General features: G+C 38.4%; 1 protein-coding gene across 1 annotated transcript in view; it reads right to left on the bottom strand.

Moving 5' to 3' along the window:
• Positions 1 to 7,232: 7,232 nt before the first annotated feature.
• LOC103467941 (cadherin-4-like) overlaps positions 7,233 to 21,253 on the bottom strand; it is a 258,410-nt gene continuing 244,389 nt past the window's right edge. The window contains exons 11-15 of the mRNA XM_017305652.1: positions 17,113 to 17,385; positions 15,520 to 15,756; positions 13,708 to 13,847; positions 13,444 to 13,608; positions 7,233 to 10,873 (exon numbers count right to left, since the gene is read on the bottom strand). Of these exons, the coding sequence (XP_017161141.1) occupies positions 10,667 to 10,873; positions 13,444 to 13,608; positions 13,708 to 13,847; positions 15,520 to 15,756; positions 17,113 to 17,385 (1,022 nt within the window). The 3' untranslated portion in view covers positions 7,233 to 10,666. The remainder of the gene's footprint in view (positions 10,874 to 13,443; positions 13,609 to 13,707; positions 13,848 to 15,519; positions 15,757 to 17,112; positions 17,386 to 21,253) is intronic.

Genomic DNA, 21,253 nt, shown 5'->3' with positions numbered 1-21,253 from the left:
TATTTCTTTTTTTCTTTAAGACTTTTTTACATGCCTGACTACTTTCTGCAACATGACCCTCTATAAACTCTAAACAATCACATGTTAGGCTAGGAGCTAGGAGGTTAAAATGAGTCATAAATGAAAATAAGAATGAAATATACATCAAATTATGAAGTCCAGCAACAAGAACACATTCACATATCAACAACTACATACACATTTGCAAATTACTGTGAGAACATGCTAATCAGTGACTACAACACTCCCTGCTCTTTAACAGACTTTTCAGATTAGATTTTTAGGAATTGATAAAGCAACTGTTCTTCACATCATTAGGCACTTTCCATTGATGTTTGGATACCACATGTGCAGTTACATTCCGAGTTTTTAATATCATCGTTTATATGCTGGGCTTCTTTAAAATAACTTCACTGAAAAGCATTGCACCTGCCACTGCTATCAAACAGTGGCTTCTTTAGAAATACTGCAGATCGTGTGTGATGGCTATTGGAATTGCAGCATGAATGTGTTGTGAGTTTTTTTTTAAATAATTTTCTTGCGTCCACCCAACAGCAATCATATTTCATAAAAGACTAGATAAAAACTTTATCACAAAAGCATTAGACAATCTGCCTGTAAGAACTGAAAAGTAAACACCTAAGATTCAGGATAATAACACTCGTGTAGCTTGGCCATTTGTTTATTTTTATTTCTAATAGCTAAACATTTTTGAAATATTCAGAGCAAATAAGAGGCACTTTAGATCATGGGCTGGTCATGCCATTTCCTTTTTACCCTGGGTGTCTTGTCTATGTCTAGAGGTGATGCGCATAGTCCACTAAAGTGGCCATTAGTGGAATATCCAATCATAGCAGGGCCATATACCGTCTCCCTGCCTCCTTCTTTGACCACCACATCCTAGGGCCATCATAGAGGAAATGAAAGTCACTGATGAATGACATGAGGAAATGGTATGGACAGATTGATGACTGCATCTTCAGAGCTCCCTCAGGGAACAAATACAACTTTAACTAAGTTCATTCGGCTGCAAAGGGCACATGTATGCATCGGACCTAACTTTAGGTGTACACTTTTGTTTTCAGATTTTACAAGTGTTTAACAAATAAGACATTTTGATATAAAAATGTGTTTTCCTGATTTTCTATCTATAACTGACTTCTTTGTATTTTATGTCTTAATTCTCAGTGGTCTTAATTCTCTTTGATATATTTTTTCTAACTGCTATGTCCTTATAGCTCCACAGCCATGAAGGCCTCATTCATACTGTCTGACTCGGTTGATGCTGCAGCGTGCCTTCTTCCTGAACTCTGGAAAGTATTGATGCAGAGGTTAATCAAAGGTGTTGCTAATTCGATCGATGTATCTTGTTCAGCGGGGGTAAATCATTGTCTTCCTTCTGTGGGACGCTCCTAATGAGAGCTAAGACACATCACAACATTTCATAGCACGGTGGCTGCACTTGAAGAAACTTTTTAGCTTTCTAGAATGACTTTTATGTTTTCAGATCTGGTTTCTTTTTTGTGATTTCTATAGTGCATGGATTTCAGTTTTTTTTTTTTTTTAACTAAACACATTTCTAATTGTGTTTGAAAACTTTGGTCACAAAGGTTTCTAAATGAAGGCGCCACATCATGGTGTATTTTATTTTATACAAGAATTCATTAATGATCCCTTTGATGCATTGTGTGACAGTTTGCTGAGCTCTGCTTATATTATAATGAGACATTCCCCACACCAAGCGTGACTATGCTGCATAAGTTGCATGACTGCCGAAATGCAAAAATTTGCACCACAAAGAATTGTCCAATCATACAGAATTTAGAAGTGGTTTGAAAATGTTGTACATCCCGTACTGCTAGTCACACAGGCTTGTACCTTAGGCAGAGAAGATGACATTAATAAATAGAAAGATTATGACTCTCTCAGGTCTAGTCTAATTACATTTTCTTCTCCCTGTATTAAGTACATCCCTTCAGATACTATTAACACGATGCACACAGTAAATCTAACTTATATACGTATACAAAATATATATTTAGACTGTATAATTTTTATTTCACTACTACCATGTGCAGGCCTGTCAAATGATATATCCATAAAAAACATAGAAGTTTGGGGCTTGCAACATGACAAAGTGTTTAACATTTCATGGGTAGAAACTGATACTTTAGCAAAGGTTTACATGTTGGCTCCCCATCGAGAAAGTCTCACCTGATTGCTCAACAAGCTAAACTGTATTTGGCATATAGCTCACTTATCTTATGTATGTGATTCAAGAATTAACCAGTTACTAATCATCTCTTTTAAGCAAATCTCACATTATGTGACAAGTAACCTATCTTTTACAGAAAAGATATCAGTCTTATTATGCCACACTGGATAAAGATGTTAAAAGAGCTCCAATTTAGATCAATGTAAGATAAAAAAAAATTTAATTCATGTGATGGATCCACACAAGAAAAAAAAGATCATGAGGCATTTCTACAAACTATGTGTAACTACGTATAGCTCCACAATGCGTTGTATTAATTATTCCAGAAAGTTGGATAAGTATGTCAACACTGCAACCCGACTGCTTAGAGGGCAGAGGTATGTTGTTGTTTTTTTTTTTTTTTGTCCTATGTTGTAACTTTAGGAGAGAAATGTGTTCGTGACTTGTTGTGTGAGCAGCGTGTAACAACAGAGCATTCTGACTGCATTTGCACTGACATGGTCTGACAGGTCAATCAATGTGGAGAAGGTGGAATGGGGTGTAGGTTCACCGATCTGCTGCGCCAGAAGAGAAAAAGTAAAAGTCATTTCTATTCTGTTCCTCAAGCTGCCATGGCTGCCTGAATTGAATGCTAAAAGATTTCTCTTTATATTTACCTTTGCTCCCACAGTGACTAAAGAACGATTGAGACCTGAAGAAGAGTTGTCAGTGAGGCTATCCAAGATGATTCAGATGCAGTGAAAGTGATAAATTGTTGAAGACAACGCTGATCGTTTTGGGTAATAATCAATAAACAATGTGTGGCTTCACTGAACTTTCAGCTTCAAGAGTTTGATTTTTTTTCCCAAGGTTCCTTTGTATATATATATCTGCCAGACCATTCTCCTAGTCAAAGCAAGTTTTCATTCCCACAGGTGGCATCTCAATGATATGAGTATTTGACATTGCTGTGTTGTTATGGTCCAAATAACATTCTTCTCAAAATCTATCAATATGTTTTAAAGTTGTTGCAACTTTAAATATTGATGGCTTATAGTGTTAACATTTAAATGGTAGCTACTCTTTTATTCAATAGAATGATAACATACTTTACTAGTGCTGTGAAAATTGCTAGATGTCATGGATTTGATGAGAAATTTTTTTTTTTCCATTTTCTCTTCAAACTTGGGGCAAAAGACTCGAGATTTGACTTTGAAAAAAATATTTTGAACATCTTTAGCTTATGGCAACTTAAATTTATGAAAAATGTAAACATTTTGAATTTATTTGTAGCTATAGTCTTTTTCAGCTAGTCTAACTTTTTTTAGCATTGATGGAGTTTTTGTAGGGGTTTGCAGTGACGCAATAGGAAGCCTTTCAGCAAGAAAGTCCTGGGTTAAAATCCCAGGCTGGGGTTTTTCTGCATGGAGTTTGCATGTTCTCCCTGTGCATTCACAGATTATCTCTGGGTACTCTGACTTCAAAAACATGACTCTTAGGTTAAATTGGTCTCTTTAAAATCTCCTTAGATTAATCTATGCACAGTGTAGCCCACCTCTTGCCCAGTGACCCCACAAGGGTAGGAGCGTTGAATGGATTGATGGAGTCTTTTTCTTTGATATTGCACGTTGCTGTTGGTTTTGTAGGGTGGCTTTGTAAAACCCAAGAAACCAGGGACAAGAAAAGCAAAACTTTCCAGCACACTTTCACTTGCTCAATATTGTCTACTCTCCCTGTTAAATAAGACAACTGTTTTTTATTTTTTCACATGATATAAATTGAGTCAAAGCATAATGAAATTTGCCCTGCAGTTTAAAAAAAATGCCAAAAATCATTTTTGCTTCATGTGTAGCATCTTACAAAATTTGGAACAAATTAAAAAACAGACAGCAGAAAATAAGATGCAGAGGAAATGTTTGATTAAAAATGTTCATTTTCAGATCAATGAACACTCTTATTTACAGCTTTGAAACATCTGGTTTTGTTTTTATCGTGATCAAATTTGCAATAGATTGAGGGAGAAAATTAGGCACAGCTTATTTCAAACCTCCTGTTTTTCATCTGCCACAGCGAAGGGAGGCCTCATTATGTTGCCTTGGAAGACATCTGACGAATGAACATCCTTAATTGTGCTGATCATTTTAGCTTCATGTTTGCTCATGGCTGGAAGTAAAACTAATTTTGAATATGAATCCCAACCAATAATCAACATCCTAGACTGCTGCATAGAGAAGTACAACACAATTTCTAATTCGTTTAGATTCTAATTCTTTCCTTAGAGCAGTTTCTCAACCCTCCTCCTCTAGGCACAGTGCTCTGCATGTTTTAGGTGTTTCCTTGCTTCAGCTGAACTGGTTTCAATTCATGACTGATTAACAGGCATTTGCTGAACTGCAATCAGCTGAATCAGGGGCATTAAAGCAGGGAAACATCTAAAACATGCAGGGCAGTGAGCCTAGAGGACCAGGGTTTGGAAACACAGCCTTAGAGATCTGTTTCCTGTAACATGTTTGTTTATGGAAGACTAAAAGTACATCATTTGCATATGAAGATCAAACCACTCCAGTATAATTTAACAGTAAGTATCCATCTGAAATGTAACCCAATGACTTGCATACACAACCTTTGGTTTAAGGCCAAACATACTGTTGCAGTTTTTACAAACTGTTAATACAAAAAGTATTCACACCTTTGAGGTTGTTCATATTTTAAAACTTTAATGGTGATTCCATCTGATAGAACAAAAATGTTACATAATTGAGATACTGAAGCATAAATGTTTTTAAAAGTGTGTTCAACCTCCCATCGTGAATACCTAGCAAAACATAATTTTGCTGCAATTAAAGATGTCTTTTATGATATGTCTCTACCGCCTGTGTGCATCTAGAGCAGGGATCCTCAAATCCAGGCCTCGGTGGCCGGAGTCCCGCAGGTTTTAGATGTGGCTCTGCTTCTCCACACCTGACATAAACAATCAGGTTATTAGCAGCACTCTGGAGAACGTGACTGCACTGAGGAGGTTATTCAGCTACTCGATTGAGGCACGTTGATCCAGGATCACATCTAAAAGTTGCAGGTCAACGGCCCTCGAAGCCTGGATGTGAGTACCGCCGATCTGGACACTAAAATTTGTATCTATTATCCTTAACCTTTAATCTAAAGGTTATCCGTAAAAGAGTTTCCAGGACTATCTGTAAAATATTTCCACGCTTTGTTGCTGATTTTCAGTTGGATTTCTTTTGGAATTTTTGACCGCGATTAAGGAAACATTTGTATTAACCTTATAAGTTTAACCTTAAAGTGCTCTGCATCAAATAAACACTTTAGTAACGAAGAGTCAGATGAAATGCATTGCTTAGTGGAAACAGTAGCTGACATAGAAAAGACAAGATGCTCTGTTCTTACAAGGAGGGGAAATTTTTATTTATAACACATGATGCTGACAGGGACTCTCTGGCTCAGCGTCTATATTACAAGGTTCATCTGCAAGGCTGTGAATGTACTGTATGGTGTTTCTGGAAACCAACGTCGCAGTGGCAATATAAACACACGCTTGAAATAACAGACTCTTTCCCTTTTTTTTCCCTTTTCTTTTTTTAAAAAAAGGTACAAACAACAATATAAAATATTTGTGCTGTTGGCAATTTACAAAAAAAAGTCTTTTGACTTGATACCTGTGCAATATTTTTTCTGCTTTTTATTCTTCTTCTTCTTTCTCCTTCATTTGAAACAATATGCGTACACCAGAGTCCCATCTGGACTCCAGCCTCCGTCATGCAGGCTGCACAGTTTTTGAATTTGTTCATGATAATTGCAGTAGAACTCATCTGCCCATTATAAAAAGACACATGCAAAAAGCTCCAATTGTACAGTTACAGCTTGCCTAACATGGTCTGTTTAGCATCAAGCAAATATTACATTATGTACACTTGGACTTGAATAGCAGGAGGACTCGTATGAGAACCTGCTGCCCATATTTGGGCTTCGATCCATAGCAGAACAAAAGTTTGGCATCTTTTAGAATCTCCCTTCAGGTCTGCGTCCATGGTGATAAAGAGTCCAGAACAGCCCGCAGTGACCGGGTGTTCTTGGAGTAACCCCAAGTGTCAGACAGAACTCAGGGTTGAACTTTGGCAGTGCAGTTCCCTCTTGGTGTTCATTTGTTAATTCTCCCTTTATATTAGCAAGAGAATGTCAACACAACAGATGGACCACGACTTCAAAAACCAAACTGGGGGATCAAGTTTCAGTCTATGCACTGGTGCCTTGCTGCCAAGCCAACATTCAGTATCACTACAACAATGCGTCATGTCTTCATATGTAACAGTTTATGAAGGTTGGCTGCCAACATCTGTTTGGCCCAGAATCTGATTTGAATGTCTGATTGCAGAGCATCACAACTATGATATTTCTTCTTTCTTTGGAGACAGGATAGCCATCAGTCTTAGTGCTGCTCTTTGAGTGAATTGAAACACTGCAGAATGGGATTATATAATATAGAACACTCTTATATGTACAGTAAGGCCTAGAGGAGTGAGTGTGTACTGTACAGATTGGTTTGGAGTGGAAACCCTCTCGCCACGATGAAGCAATACAATTATGGCTGTCAGCCCGTACAGATTTATACAAATTCTAGTAAATGCACATGGCTTTTTGTGAAATATAACTTGCCAAGTATTCATTTGGAACCAAACGATAGTGGAAAAAAAAAAGTCTGCACAAAAAAACTAATGTCACCACATATATAAAAAGATTCTATATTTACAACGTTTATGTGTCAGAAAGATTCACAAACAGGAACTAACAGCTGTGTTTATTTTGTGGGATATTCTTCAGGCTAAAAGGCAGTCACACAGATAAGAGCTTATCTAGCAGTGAGCTGTGGAAACCACTCCGTTTTCATATCTGAGCTGGCGGCTATCCTGATCATCAACGTTTTTAGGTTGTATAAGCACCAATTCATACTTATCAATCTGCCAACCGAACCAAATTGACCCTGGTGACCTGTTTATTTACACTGGATTGGTTGCTCCTTTCGTTTTTTTTTTTTTAAGTCAAATGATGCACACCACTTTCTGTCTACTTGTATCTACAGCCAAACATTTCCATATTTTCTTACCAGTCTATTTTCACTCAATTTACCTATTTTCACTCAATTTTGCAAACCATATCAAGGGTTTGCAAAGCAACAGTTTCAGAGCTGCTAAAATGATCTGTTATACTGTTTATACCTTAAGGTCCTTTAAAAGAGATGAGAGAGGAAGTGACCAGAGTACTGTTTCCTTGTTTGCTGTCTCTCCTCCACCCGTTGCTGGGAAGCTGGCTGAATAACAGCTACTATCCTTTTCCCTTGTTTAAAACAAATAAAATGCCAACTCTTTGTACAGATTTCTAGTCACAAAAAGCCAAATCATGGTGCGTGAAACTATGACGCTTTTATTAAAATAACGCTGTTTTTAAACTACAGTTCACAAATTATGAGCAGCAATAACCTAAGCAGCCAACTTTACACTTTAACCAATCAGATAGCCCAACCAATTAAGAAGCTAATATCAGCTTGTTACACTCCTGTACATCTAAAAAATAGCAAAAATGTATAACATTCTGTGCAATAAGACTGTTATCTAAAAACTGCTAGTAAAATAATTTCATGTTTATTGAAATGTTTAATCTATGCATTAAAATAAAATATGGTATTGTACTATTAGTGTAACTAGAAGTATGTTATTTAGCAGTAACAAGACCATTAAGACCATTAGCTACTTCAAATTTTCAAATAAAAGCGATTTGATCACTTTGGTTTTAAGTCTTTGTCTAAATAATGATACCATGATGATACCATGAAACTGGTATTTTTTCCTCAAGGCATCTCAAAGAGCTCATGCCTGCTTTCTTGTCATATTTTGTAAAACAGAGTGGTTTGATAATTATCTAAATCTTATTGAATAAAAATTTAACAGATTAAGAAAGGAATAATTAGAAAAACCTTGCTCCTTTACACCCGCTGACCTTTGTAGATCTTCAGGTGAGTTATTAGTAAGAAACAATACAAACCTGCCTGAACAAATCATATTTTCAATGATCAGTTCCTCCCTGTACCATTTTTTGAAATGTTTTGCATATTCAAAAACTTTAATGTGCAAACTATGTCTGAAATAAACACATGTCCCTGTAGCACATCCCTGATGTGCCACAAATTAAGTTTACAAAAGCTTAGAGAAGCTGGCAGACAGCAAATGTGTTAGGACGAGTCTCATTACTAAAGCACACGGGCTTCACACAAATCTACCTTTCGTAAAACCTCTTAAATTAATGTCAGGATTTTCTGACTAACATTTTAAATAAGTGGGACTCTGCCTAACAAGAGCTGGTTTGTGACAGTGCTAAGTCTGCTTGCCGCTGCTTATTTGAGCCAGTGACTGTTACAGATGCACCAATGTTGGGTTTTTTGTAAAGCTATGAAGTGTCAAAGCAGATTTAATTATCTTTGTAGGAGCTGCCATAACAGTATTATTGACATGATCATGTCAGAGAGATGGGTTTTGCGATTTTAAAACCAAGACAAATTTATAAGGGAGTTGACATTTCAAAAGTCCTTTAGCAGCTCAAGTTTGCGATTGGAAAAGTTATCAATTGTACCTGTTCACAGCAATCCCAAGTGTATCCCCTAGATAATGTCCAACCCCACTTTAAATCTTATATATTTGCCAAAAAAGCCAACATTTCCAAATTCAGCATGATCTATAACCAATGTGGCTGAAACTGGACATTTTGATTTACTCTGTTTAGCCTTCCTGTTATCTGCTGAACTCAGCTCCAATTTCAATTTCTTGTGGCAGACTGTTCATTTTAAACCCATAAAAGCTGCATATAAAAGAAAACAAAACTGCAAAATTCTAGATGGTGATGAAGCAACATGTCGCCTGAAAGAACAGTTGGTTGATCCTGATATCCTTATAGAACACACTTTTTCCTTTTTTCACCTACTGTGTTTTCACTGATTTCATTTTTAAACCCCTCATTGGTGCAAACTTTGAGTCTTCTTCCCAAAGTAACGTCCAACATTTTAAGTGTGTTGCCACTTCTGTGGTTTGATATGGTACATTCACTGACCTGAAAAGGTATAAGACTTGTGTGAGTTCTGATTAGATCACAAGTCAAGAGCACAAGCTGAAAATTGAATCTCTAGTCTTTGTATCAATGTTTATGTCAAAAAGTTACAGGACAAGCAAGATGGGCTAATTTGGGTAAAATTAAGAGACAGTAACTCAAGGTACAGCTAATTGTAAGGTGAAAGATTACATATGCAAATATTGGATGATCTTAAAGCCAAGCTCCTAAATAACCTCTTTAAGCACTTCACACCCAGCAACATTGCAGAAACGACACATTTAGCTTGTCAACCTTTATGCTTAGTAACGAGCCCAATCTCTCACACACTGAGAGCAAAACAAACACAGCTGCTGTTGCTACAAGAAACAAAGACACGATGATGTTTTTTTCTTTAAGACAGCCTCTTTACATGTATCTGCGATTTCAGCAATCACAGTCAAGCTAAATGTGATCTAGGGGCACAGGTACATCTGACTTGAAAAAGCCTAATGATTTGTCCGTCACCTAGAGACACACTGTAGGCCTATGTACAGTATGTCTACTTGGAGTGCCCTCTAAAACCAGCACTGACATCTCCCGCAGATACGACGGCCCTGCCGGTCGGGAGAAATGACGAGGGAGATCTGAATTAAAGGGTCTGGGGTCATGTCACGGCCTGTTAGCCCAAATAATGGCAACCAATCCTGAGTTAGCAGGAGTCTGCTAAAAGAAACCCACCACTGAAGGCACTTTTTTTAAACAACAGTGCTTCTGTTCTAAGTAATTCAAGTTCAGGAAAGAATTGATCAAAACCCTCCATGTAAAGAGGACTTTCATACCTGTGTTACCTTTTCTCTCACTTTTGTTTGCCTCAGAAAAAGCATGTAGCTCAACCTAAAGCTCCTTCAGACAGGCGGGCGGGCGGGGGGCTGACGGAGAGGGAAAAGTGAAATCCCTCCGGAAAAAGGGAATCTTCTGAATCAAACGAGACTAAGTCCAAAAAAAAAAGGAAATAGAAACTGAAATAAAACCAGGCATAAAAAAATAAATACATAATCAAAGTGCACAACTCAAAAACTGACGTGACAAAGAAAGTACATGAGTTTGAACGTAGATATGACACAAAGCCTTCAAATCAGAGCTTCTGGTACAGTCTTAGACAGGCTTAGAGCAGGAGCACCTGGAAGTGACTCACGGCACTGATCCTCTGTGGTGGGTTATTAGATTGGTTGGTTGGTCCGTGTGAACATGCCATCTTTAACGTGTGTTCAAGAAGGGTGTAATAGCCCCACTGTGTTGTGGAGACAGAGCTTGGCAGGCCAGCTGACGGGTTGAGGGTGTGTGTGTGTGTGTACATATGTGAGAGATGGGGCTGGATTCTTAATCGTCATCCCCACCCCCGTACATGTCAGCCAACTTCTTAAAACGGGGTCCCCAGTCATTGAGGTAGTCATAGTCCTGGTCTCCTGTGCTGGAGGAGTTGAGGGAGCTGACTGAGCCGGCGGTGGAGCCGCTGCCTTCATAGTCAAAAACGAGCAGGGAATCATACGGAGGGGCTGTGGGGTCGTTGTCTGCAGCCCGCAGACCCTGATGAGGACAAGAAGAGCAAACAAAGCAAAAAAAAAAAAAAAAAAGATTAACTCACTCCATATTTACAACAATAAAATAACGCAAACTATTCAGAAGGCTCTCGGTGACTATAGTTGTCCAAGTGTACAAAATAATTTAGAAAACATAAAGCAACCCAAGCCGAAAATGTCGGTGGATATGGAAAACGGTACGTTTGCAGAATTGAAAAATTCTTCACTTTCACAAGTGGACTTTTGAACCAATCAGTTTCTGTGTTTCTACATCAAACTTACATTGGCGGCAGCCGCTGGCTCAGCCTCTCCGTCACATCAGCTGATCGTTATCCACTAATATAGAGTTGCGTCCCGTGGACACGAACATTTTCAGGTTGAGCTGTTTTAAACGACTGGGTCAAGTTTCTCCTTTGCCAACTTTGACCCCCATTTTGTACCTACAATTTTGTGCCTGTCCCTGCTGTCACAGGGCGAGAGGTGAGACAAGTTGGCAGTCCATTACAGCTCTGACAAAGACAGATAATGAAGCATGCCTTTATTTATAACCCAGGAGAGATTAGACAGGAGAGCCGTGTGTTTTCCAGAGTTTTCCCTTCCAGACTGCAAAATGTGGTGGGAAAGTATTAAATGAATCATGCAAGACTTGCAGTAGCCAATGTATTGGCAATTGTGCTGCAATTTCATGCCATAAGCTTGTTTTTATTCCGTTCGAGAATGACATGGTTGCAAAAAAATTTCAGCGACAGGGAACTACTGCCGAGAACAGTGAGCACTTTGTACAAGAGGGGGGATTTTTCCAGTCCTGTTAATTAATTTGGAATGCTGGCAGAAGGGGATGTTAGAAGATAGAGACAGCCAAGGCTCATGCAAAAGACTAACATAAGACCCACAACTAGGAGGATCCATGCAAAACCAGCTGTACTGAGATTTTTTTTAACCCATCTCCAGTTTTTAGGTCTCCAGCTCACAACCAAAATGTTCCTAAGATGGCTATTAAGCTTTGAAATGAAGTGTTCAGCTGTTGAGGAGTTTGGTGCAAAAAGTATAAAAAGCTTAGCAGATATCATTTTATGGATTCTGGGTATGGACGTGCAGTAAAAAAATAGCTGATCAAAGTTCCATTACAGGCACTTCAGGCTTCATCTCATAAAGCTCCTTCCAGATCTGTGATGTATTTATGGTAGGGGCTACACGCTTGTCTAGAACAATGTCGTTTTCTAACAAGTTAAAATTCAGTGGAGGAGCATATATTAGACTATTCTAGGTCAAAAATGTGTGCTTTGCAAAAGTATTCATGCCCGCTGAACTATTTCAGATTTTGCCCCATTAAAGCCACAAATATCAATGTTTTATTGGGAATTTTATGTGAACCTGAAATTGCCCGTATTTGTGAAGCGAAAGAAAAAAGATTGAGGATTTTCAAATTTTCTTAAGCAACCTATTTACGTAAATAGAGTACATCTGTGTATAATTTATCATCTGTATAGGTGTTCTGTGAAGGCCTCAGAGATTTATTAGAGAACATTAGTGAACAAACAGCGCGATAAAGACTGAAGAACACAACAGAAAAATCGGGTATGGCCAGGTAAGCTGCTCAGGACTGACCTGACCTGACATGCAGGGCAATCCTGGGAGAAAACCTGCTAGAGACTGAAAACAGACTTAAGACTGGGATTCATCAACCAGCAGGACAACAACCCAAATTAGATGTTCAAATGTGGTTAGGAGAACAGCATGTTCACGTAGAATGGTCCAGTACAGGCTCGATCCTTAATCCAATTAAAAATCTGTGCTGGCCTTTCACTGAAAATGCCAATAAATGGCACTGAAAAGCAAACAGAATACAAATACAAATAAAATCTTGTGGCTGAAATGTAAAAATAAATACACTAATAAATAAAATAATTTGGCATACAAGTTTTTGTATTCTCATCATTTGCTGTAGTAGCTGTCATATTGCATTTTGTAAAAAGAATTGACTGTATTTTTCATTCAGTGCTGGAGTTTTAAAGACAAACATACGAGGGCCACCAACCTCGAGGTGAGGCAGGTGAGGAGAACAGCCCTTGTAGACTCAAGAGAAATAAAGACAAAAGCCTAAAAAGCTCCATCCCCCGTGGATTCAGAACGTAGCAAAAACACCATGTGTTTGCCGTGTTTGAGTTTAATCGGACTGCTGGAGCGAGATCAGGTGAGTTTATGTGTGTGAGACAGAGACAGACAGACAGAGAGTCAAGGCTGGATGGATCAAAGCTGAACAGCTGCCAACACCTCTCGAGTGTGAACGCGTTGTCATGAGTCTGTCAATCAGTATTTCCTCGCATAAACGTGCCAGCGTCTGAGTTTTGTGTGTATTTATGAGTGTTTGGAGGGTGGGGTGGCTGTAAAGTGAAGGAAAACTAGTTGTTGTCATCCCCCCACCAAAAAAAAACAAAAAACAAGCAAAAATGTACAAATCGCATTATGTGTCGCATGGAAGCACAACTGAAAAGTTACTGCACCGTGTGATAAGAAACTTTGTAACTAACACAGAGATTTGACACATGCCAGACATACAAATGTCTGTAAGATCACCTCATGGATAAAGTCTCCGATGTCTCCAGGATGGGGCACAACTGGTCTGATTGGGTACTGAGACTCTGGGATGATGGGCCTCTCGTCAACTCTGCGTACGCCAGGCGGCTTGCTGATGATGTGTTCTAAAGAGTCGGGCTGCTGCAGCTGGCTCAAGTCGTAGTCCTGCAACGCCACAGAGGTAGAGGAACATGAGCAGCGTAAGCATGGACACAGGCTTTGGTGTCCGTGCGGACGTGTGGTGTGTCTCTCTGAAGCTCTCACTTGATCCTCTTCTCCTCCGCCCTCCTCGTCGTATTTGAGGATGTTGTCTCGGACGTCATCTTCTGGGTCAATCAGCAGCTGCTTCGTCTGCCTCTCCTTCTCCCTGCGCTTGATCCACACCACAAACAACAGCACCATGCCTGCAACAATTCACAAAGGAACCTCACACAGCTGCAGGATGTGCTGCAACAACACAAAATCAACTGACACCTTTACTTATTGATGAAGTGATGTCTTCAGCCTTGCTAAGGGATCTATACACAGCACCGAAGCACAGCAATGTGTAAAAGCTAAGGGCTTAGGTTGGAAAAAAAAAAGTTCTGGAAGAAAAATAAGAGTGTAGCCTAATTCTATTATAATTTAATTTCAATTTGATTTGCACAATTCTGGGCCTCACTGTAAGTATTTTCAGAACTACAATGGTGTGGTTTTAAATCATGCTGGGATTGAAGTGTTAAGCCGTTACAATGCAACTTTCTGTTCAGCACTATTAATGAAAAGCATGCGGCTCATTGCACTTTCGCTGTGGGCACCTCGACATTTCAAATGTCTACGAAGAAAAAAAGAATCAGCATCCAGAAACAACCTTGTGTCTAATCCTTTTGTATCATTTCCTCCTGTAAACATTGGATGTCAACCGTGTCTCACAAGCTGTAAAATAAGTTCCCCCTGTCCCATCTCAGCCATTTAAATCATATCTGGTTCACTTCAAGTTGCAGTGGATATTACACTTTTCACTGCATGTGCATGTTACATACTTGATCTCGATTTGGGGACAAACATGTGCCTGTTTAGCTTGTTTGTCTTTTTGACACTCCAAAATTATATTTACTTGATGGTGATGCACTCAGAAACTGGCTGGTTTGAACAAGCTTTAGCTTGATTTGCCCTGACCCAGGTGGAATCTCAAACATGTGAACTTTACATAATATGCTCATGCATAATTTCTAAACACCATCAGGTACTGGTAACCACAGCGATTTCTTCTAAGTTATTACTGCAGGAAAACGATTCAAAGCTAGCTATTTTAATACCACTGAGGGCTTTAGAAATTAGGTCAAGAGAGGTACTAAGAAACCCTTACAGAGTATTTTCAATGGAGACACAATGGTTGTTTTTTTCACTGCTGAAGGGAGCTAGACCTGCACTTTTGGTTGTTTTGCACCTACAAGGTTGCTCTGTTTTTATCATATTGAGTTTTCAAGCTTTGCCTCTGATGGAATAAGCGGCCTTTAAAACGTGGGCCGCGTCCACATTGTCTTGGAAATACAAATAGAGACTGTTGTTTACAGCAGAAAGGCTAACTGGGTTAATTACGTTGAGGCAAGATGCAAAAAAAACAGTTTAAGATTTCAACTCTAAATATCTAAAACCTATTTTAACAGCAACTTGTCTTTGCTTCAAGAAATATTTAGTGTTTGTAAATTATATATCTAAAAAAAGAATCAGAATTGGCTAAAATATATATTGGCCTGTCAGACTTTTAGAAGACTGCTGTAAGTCGTAAGATCATGAATTGGCAATAAATCTCTGAGTGCAGCATCTTTAATATTTACTTCAGGCTTAGTTGTGAATTATGCAAGTATAACTTGCAGCTCTTAGTTGATCTGTAGGTTTGTGTGAACTGATAAGGGTTTGTAATACTCAATGGAGTGAGAAAGAGTAGACATGTTTGAAAATCAGAGTGTAAAACAAGTTGTATTCTTTTCAGGCGGCCATTGTACGAAAAACGCCTGCAGAGCTACAAGTAAATATGTGGATCTCTTTAGAAGCATCACGGTTTCAGTGAACGAGTTCATTAAGGACACTTACACAGCAGTATGATGATGCAGATGAGGATGAAGATGATGGCTCCAGTCCCCAGGCCAGCGGCCGCGACAGCACCAAGTGTGGTACAGTCTCCATTGTCATCGCACGGACAAACCTTCACTTTGATGACAGACCTGTTGGACAACGGAGGGTTGCCAGAGTCTGACACAATGATAGGGACCTCGTACATTCCTGGTTCTAAGTAGACCTGGTACCGAAGAGCGAGACGGGCATAATCACCTGAGCAAAACAAAGAGGGAAAAACACTTGTTAAGAAATAACCATGTTGATATTGTTTTGAAACTACATTTCTTTCTTGTGTCGGAAGCTAAGACTTCGGACACAAAATTAGACATTCTACTTAAAAGTCTAGATCTTTCTACTCCATGTTAAGCATATTATTATTCATACTTTGCATCCTCTTGTTATTAAAAAAAGCCAAAGGTTTTATTATTTAAACATTTACGTCATGTGAATGAAATAAAAGCATAAACAACATGTCAGCCTCTGGTAAGTTTATCTGGCAGTTAATTTCATATTTCATAAAAAAAGGAAACACTGGATCTCTGTTTGAACATCTTCACACAGTGTTCAACTTACTCAGTCCATTGACTATATTCCCAAATGTTGGGAATAATCAAGATATAATTAAGTTTATTTTTTATGCTAAACATTGTTTCTCTTTTCATCTACCTGAGTTAATTTTGATGAAAAATTATTTAATTTCAGTACATTTATATGTTTAACAATGGAACTTATAATTCAGTCAATGTCCCTTGATATAGTTCTACAGTAGCTAGAGTCCATCAATGCCTAATTAAATTCAGTGGGCATAATTTGGAAAGACACAAGCCTAATAGAAAACAAATCTATGGTATAATGAGACAATATCCACAAAATTGTGAGGCAAAATGGTGTCAAGGCACATGTCTGGGAAAGATATGAGACAATATCTGTAGCAATAAACATTGCCGCAGATAAAATGTCTATTTTATCTGTAGCAATAAAATTAGGGATTGTAATTATTTCCAATGGAATGGGAATACAATGGAAATAATTACAGATTTCATCGACGAAAGAACTTAGTATTTACTCCTCCTAAAATCCAAACATGGTGATGGCAGGATCATACTGTGGTTTCACAGAACCTTTGTAAAAGTCTTGGAATAAGTAAACCAATTTGGACCCGAACCCATTATTTCTCGTCTGGAGAGTCATGATGGCTGAGGACCAGCGCTCCTCATCCAATCTGGCTGAGTTTGTGTTTCTGCCATGTGGACTGGGTAGATTTCCAAATGAAAGGTGTGCCAAGCTTCTGCATTATTCTCAAGAAGTTTTTTTTTTTTTTTTAACGAACAAATCACTTGAAAATTATCCGATTCTCAAATCAGAAGTTGAAGCACAAAGTACAGTAATAAAATGGTATAATAACAAACCGAGAAAAAACTCTGACATCCACAATTTTCTCAGTTTCAGTTGTCTACCTGCAGCATGTAACATTTACAAGAGGTCATACACCAGCAAGAATGGTGGAAAAATTCATGATAAAAGTTTTATTTATTTAATCTTTTCATTTTTTTAGCGGCAGCTACTCACCACTGATCCGTGCAATGGTCCAGTTGCGTCGGATGCTGCTGGGGAAGTTGGGCAGCTCGAAGACAAAGGGTCCAGCGTTGGGATCCGTGTCAGCATCGGCGGCAGTGATGTTGACACCATTGACGTTTTTGTTCATCCTTTCGCAGATCTGAGACTCCCTTGGTACGAGCGCCGGGGGGTTGTCATTAATATCTATCAAATAGATCTGCAATGTGCCTGTGCCGCTGGCTTCAGGAGAGCCTGGGAGGAGGAACAGAAAGATGAAAAAAAAATAATAATAACATCATGACAGAAGGAGAAGAAGATGACAAGTGAAGATGTGTGCAGTGAAGGGAAGGACGGAGAGAGAAAACAGAGAAGTTGTGGCCCATCAGAGGAAATGTAAAAATAATGAAATACGAATAAAAAGAGAAATTAAATAGCAACAGACATGAGGTGAAATGAGCATTGTTCATTCATGGTTATGATGTTGGAGGTAGGAGTGCTGTCAGGCTGGGAGATAGTTTCAACTTTTGAAAGAAATACTTCTGACAGTTTTGCTTTTCACTTCATCTTTTGGCCTCACAGCCAAATCAATCCCATCACAGTCGATGCAGATGCAGGCAGAGCACATCGAATCACACGGAGAGGGGTTAGGCACAATAACGATGACTGTAATACAACAAAACAGGTCTTTGTCTGTGTGTATTTACACAATGCTGTGAGTCATCTTTGATACTGGACACAAAGGCTACTTTCCATGCTGCAAAAAACATTTTTTTCTGAAGACGAATGGGACTTTTCAGCTTAAAAAAAAGGTACCCAGTGTCAAATATAAAGTAAGTATAAAAACAAACATAGCAAAATAATCCACAGTTCAGACCAGAAGCTGATACGTTGGCTTTATCTAAGGGAACTAATATAATTTCAATTCTGTCAGTTTGAAAACTCACTGAGCCATTGTTTTTCCAGCATGGTCTGATTACACAACATACAACTTCTGTGATTTTAATGAGCAAGCTTTGAGCACAGAGGTTTGAATTTACAATGGTTAACATATAACAGCATTGTGTGAGACATCAGTTTTATTGCCAGTGGTTTTGGAGCATTGCACAAAGATGGGTGGATTAGTTTGCATGTGATTTTCTTTTTCAATTTCACCTCAAATCACCGTTCACGCAGTTGACAATCGTACACAATTGTGTGTCCCACCAGGTCAACAATCATAAGCACATAGCAAGCATTAAGCTGGTGGTTTGGCCCAACCTTACTGAGGGGGCCGAGGGGCTATGCATAGCTTTGATAAGAATTAAAATGTTAGATATTTATATTTGTGCCAACAATTGTTGACTTTAAAATGGATTGAAGTATAATTTTATATTATACCACAGCCTCACTTCAAAAACAAAAGCCTAGCATTGGTAAAGTCTAATATGTCCTTTTTTTATAGGGAAAAAAAGTAATTACAAACAGCATACAATGAATTTACTTGTGTCGTATTCAGCCAAATTAATTTATTTGACCTTATTATTCATTTAACTGTTAAAAGTGAAACTGCTTTTAAAGATAAGCATACTTTTTGTTTTCAGAATCTGTTTAACACACTTGTACTGCGGCACTGCAAAGTCTCATTACGTCAACACATTATTTTCTTCAACAGCATCTCACAGGTAAAGCAGCTTATACACATGTGGAAATGGTGGTTTTGTGATTTCAAAGAAATGTTGCACTTGATCCCACTTTTAGTCTGCAGAAAGTCAACTTGTAAAATTTGCTCTGATGCTGTAGGCGGGCCATAGCAGGTGCTGTTTTAACAGCAATACTGCCAGCTTTGGACTGCAATAACATGCACTGCTGCACATAGAAACACTCACACCCCATCTACAGACACAATTTTGAAGCCGTTGTGTTGATTGAACAGAGTAACAGACCATTACCAACGACATTTATGGAAAATTGGGAATAAAGGATAGACATTTAACAATTGGGGAAGTGAAATAGCTGAGCAAGAAAACAAACATGAAAAGGTGTGTGTGTGTGTGCGTGTGTGTGTGTGTGCGTGTGTGTGCGTGTGTGCGTGCGTGTGTGTGCGTGTGTGTGGGTGCGCGCGTGTGTGTGTGTGTGCAACAGCAAAATGAGACACAAAAAAATCCCCCAAAAAAGGGGGATTTTAGCGACATAAACCCTTGAGCCGCTTATTGAGAGAGTACCACGGGGTGACGACCCTTAGCTGCCTCCAATTACAAGTCATTTTGATGTCATGCCCTAATGGCGGAGCCACTGCATGGTCTCCCCCAACCTTCAGGCCTATCTCTGAGATCAGATAAGGGCAATGCAATTTAAAAAGATTTATGCAAATCTTACAGATCTGCCAATTAACCGTGGCTACAGAGCAAGACATTTCCCAAAGAGGAGAAAGACACAGCTGAGGAGAGGTCAGAATGAGTTTGTTGACTCATTCTGACCTTTGTGATCTTTGATGAAAAATCAAACTACATGTTTCATCTATTTGGACTACTCATTAGTAATTTAAAACAGATTTCTTTTGTAACGGCATCTAGACATATTCCATGGGTAAATAGAAATATATTGTAAATATAGTTATGTAATTTTAATGAACTGTTTGTATAGTAAAAAAATATGTCATGTAAAGCTGGAAGAAAAAAAAAAACATCTGATGAAAAACTAAATACAACATAATGTACAATGGGCTTTAACCAAATTCGTTACAAAAAGTTCTTAATTAAATTCAAGAAGTAAGACTGCTTGATTATGAGCAAATTGTAACTGTTTTGGTCAATACTGAATTTTATTACTTATTATTTTACTAAGAATGGAATAGAACATTTCTAATATAATTCAAAACCGTGAAGTTTTATTTTGAATGCAATCTGACGGCTGTAGGAGAACTCAATTATCTGTATCAGCTTTTGAACAGGGAGGGAAACGAAGGAGAAACCGGTGCTCAATGAAAAGGCTTAGAACAATATTCACTTTGAAGAGACTCCATTAGGTTCTGCATATGTACCTGAAAATGTTGCTAGAATCACTTCTGATTATTAAAAAACAAACCAAAACAGAAGAGAAGGTTTTATTTACTGTAGAGCCCTACTTGGCAGCCAAAATAATCTGGCAAATGAGGGAGATTCAATACAATAGCTTATCTTTTAACCTTAAGCTAGCCAATTGTAAAAGCTGGGCTTTTTGCTACAAGGTTAGTGACGTCTGCCAAGATGAGAGGTTGCACATAAAATCATCACATAGCTTTGAAGCTTTAGCAGTATTGGCCACATAAACCAGCATTGATATTTTAGTATGTTTAAGATTCAGAGAAAATGTCAAAACATAAGCAGAAAATTAAGCAAAGCTAAGTTAATCATAAAAATGACATTAATACAAAAATAAATTAATTCGTATTTTCAAGGGTGGTTTCCCATGCATATTGTCATTATCTATTGATTTGACCAACACTAAAAGATAGAATATAAACAGCTACTTTTTTTTTTTGTGACTATTTAAAAATATTTTTAGGGATCCAAGCACCTTCATCACAATTTTCATTACACATGAACATAAATGCAGAAACATGTTTCACAAACACAGACTTCCACACACATGGCTATAAGAATAGAAATCCCAGACTTTTTCCCTCAGTTTGTGGTACTGCTAATCCCGGCCATGTATGGGGGACATGTGGAAGCAGCTTGCCACAGCTGATAGGAGAATTAAGTGGGCTTTAACCAGCTAAATAAATAATTATGTTTGTGTAAATTTCTCAAAGGGATTTGTCTTAATTCTCTTTTTCGAGATGTCAGGAGTGGAGAAAAGGCATCTAAGAGCTGACCATATGTTCTTTGATGAGCACATCCACATGTACAATACTGTACAGACATTTACCAAAGGGGGTGGACAGCAAGGGGGAAACTGGAAGTGTGCTTCTCACCATGCTGTCAACACCTCTTCACCGTCCCTCTCTAATATTCTTACCACTTCACAGCACTTTTACCATAATCTCTCCTATGTTATTGCAACACCTACAAAGTCAGATCTGCAGGAAGCATTTGCCTCCTCACAGATTTATTAGGTCTTTGCTTATTTGTCACACTTACATTTTTCAGAACATAAAACATCCATCCATCCATCCATCCATCCATCCATCCAT

Source organism: Poecilia reticulata, linkage group LG7 (assembly GCF_000633615.1).
Source record: "Poecilia reticulata strain Guanapo linkage group LG7, Guppy_female_1.0+MT, whole genome shotgun sequence".
In the NCBI taxonomy this organism is placed as follows: Eukaryota; Metazoa; Chordata; class Actinopteri; order Cyprinodontiformes; family Poeciliidae; genus Poecilia; species Poecilia reticulata.
The sequence above is the reverse complement of the archived record's forward strand: the minus strand, read 5'-3'. Positions and strand labels throughout refer to the sequence as shown.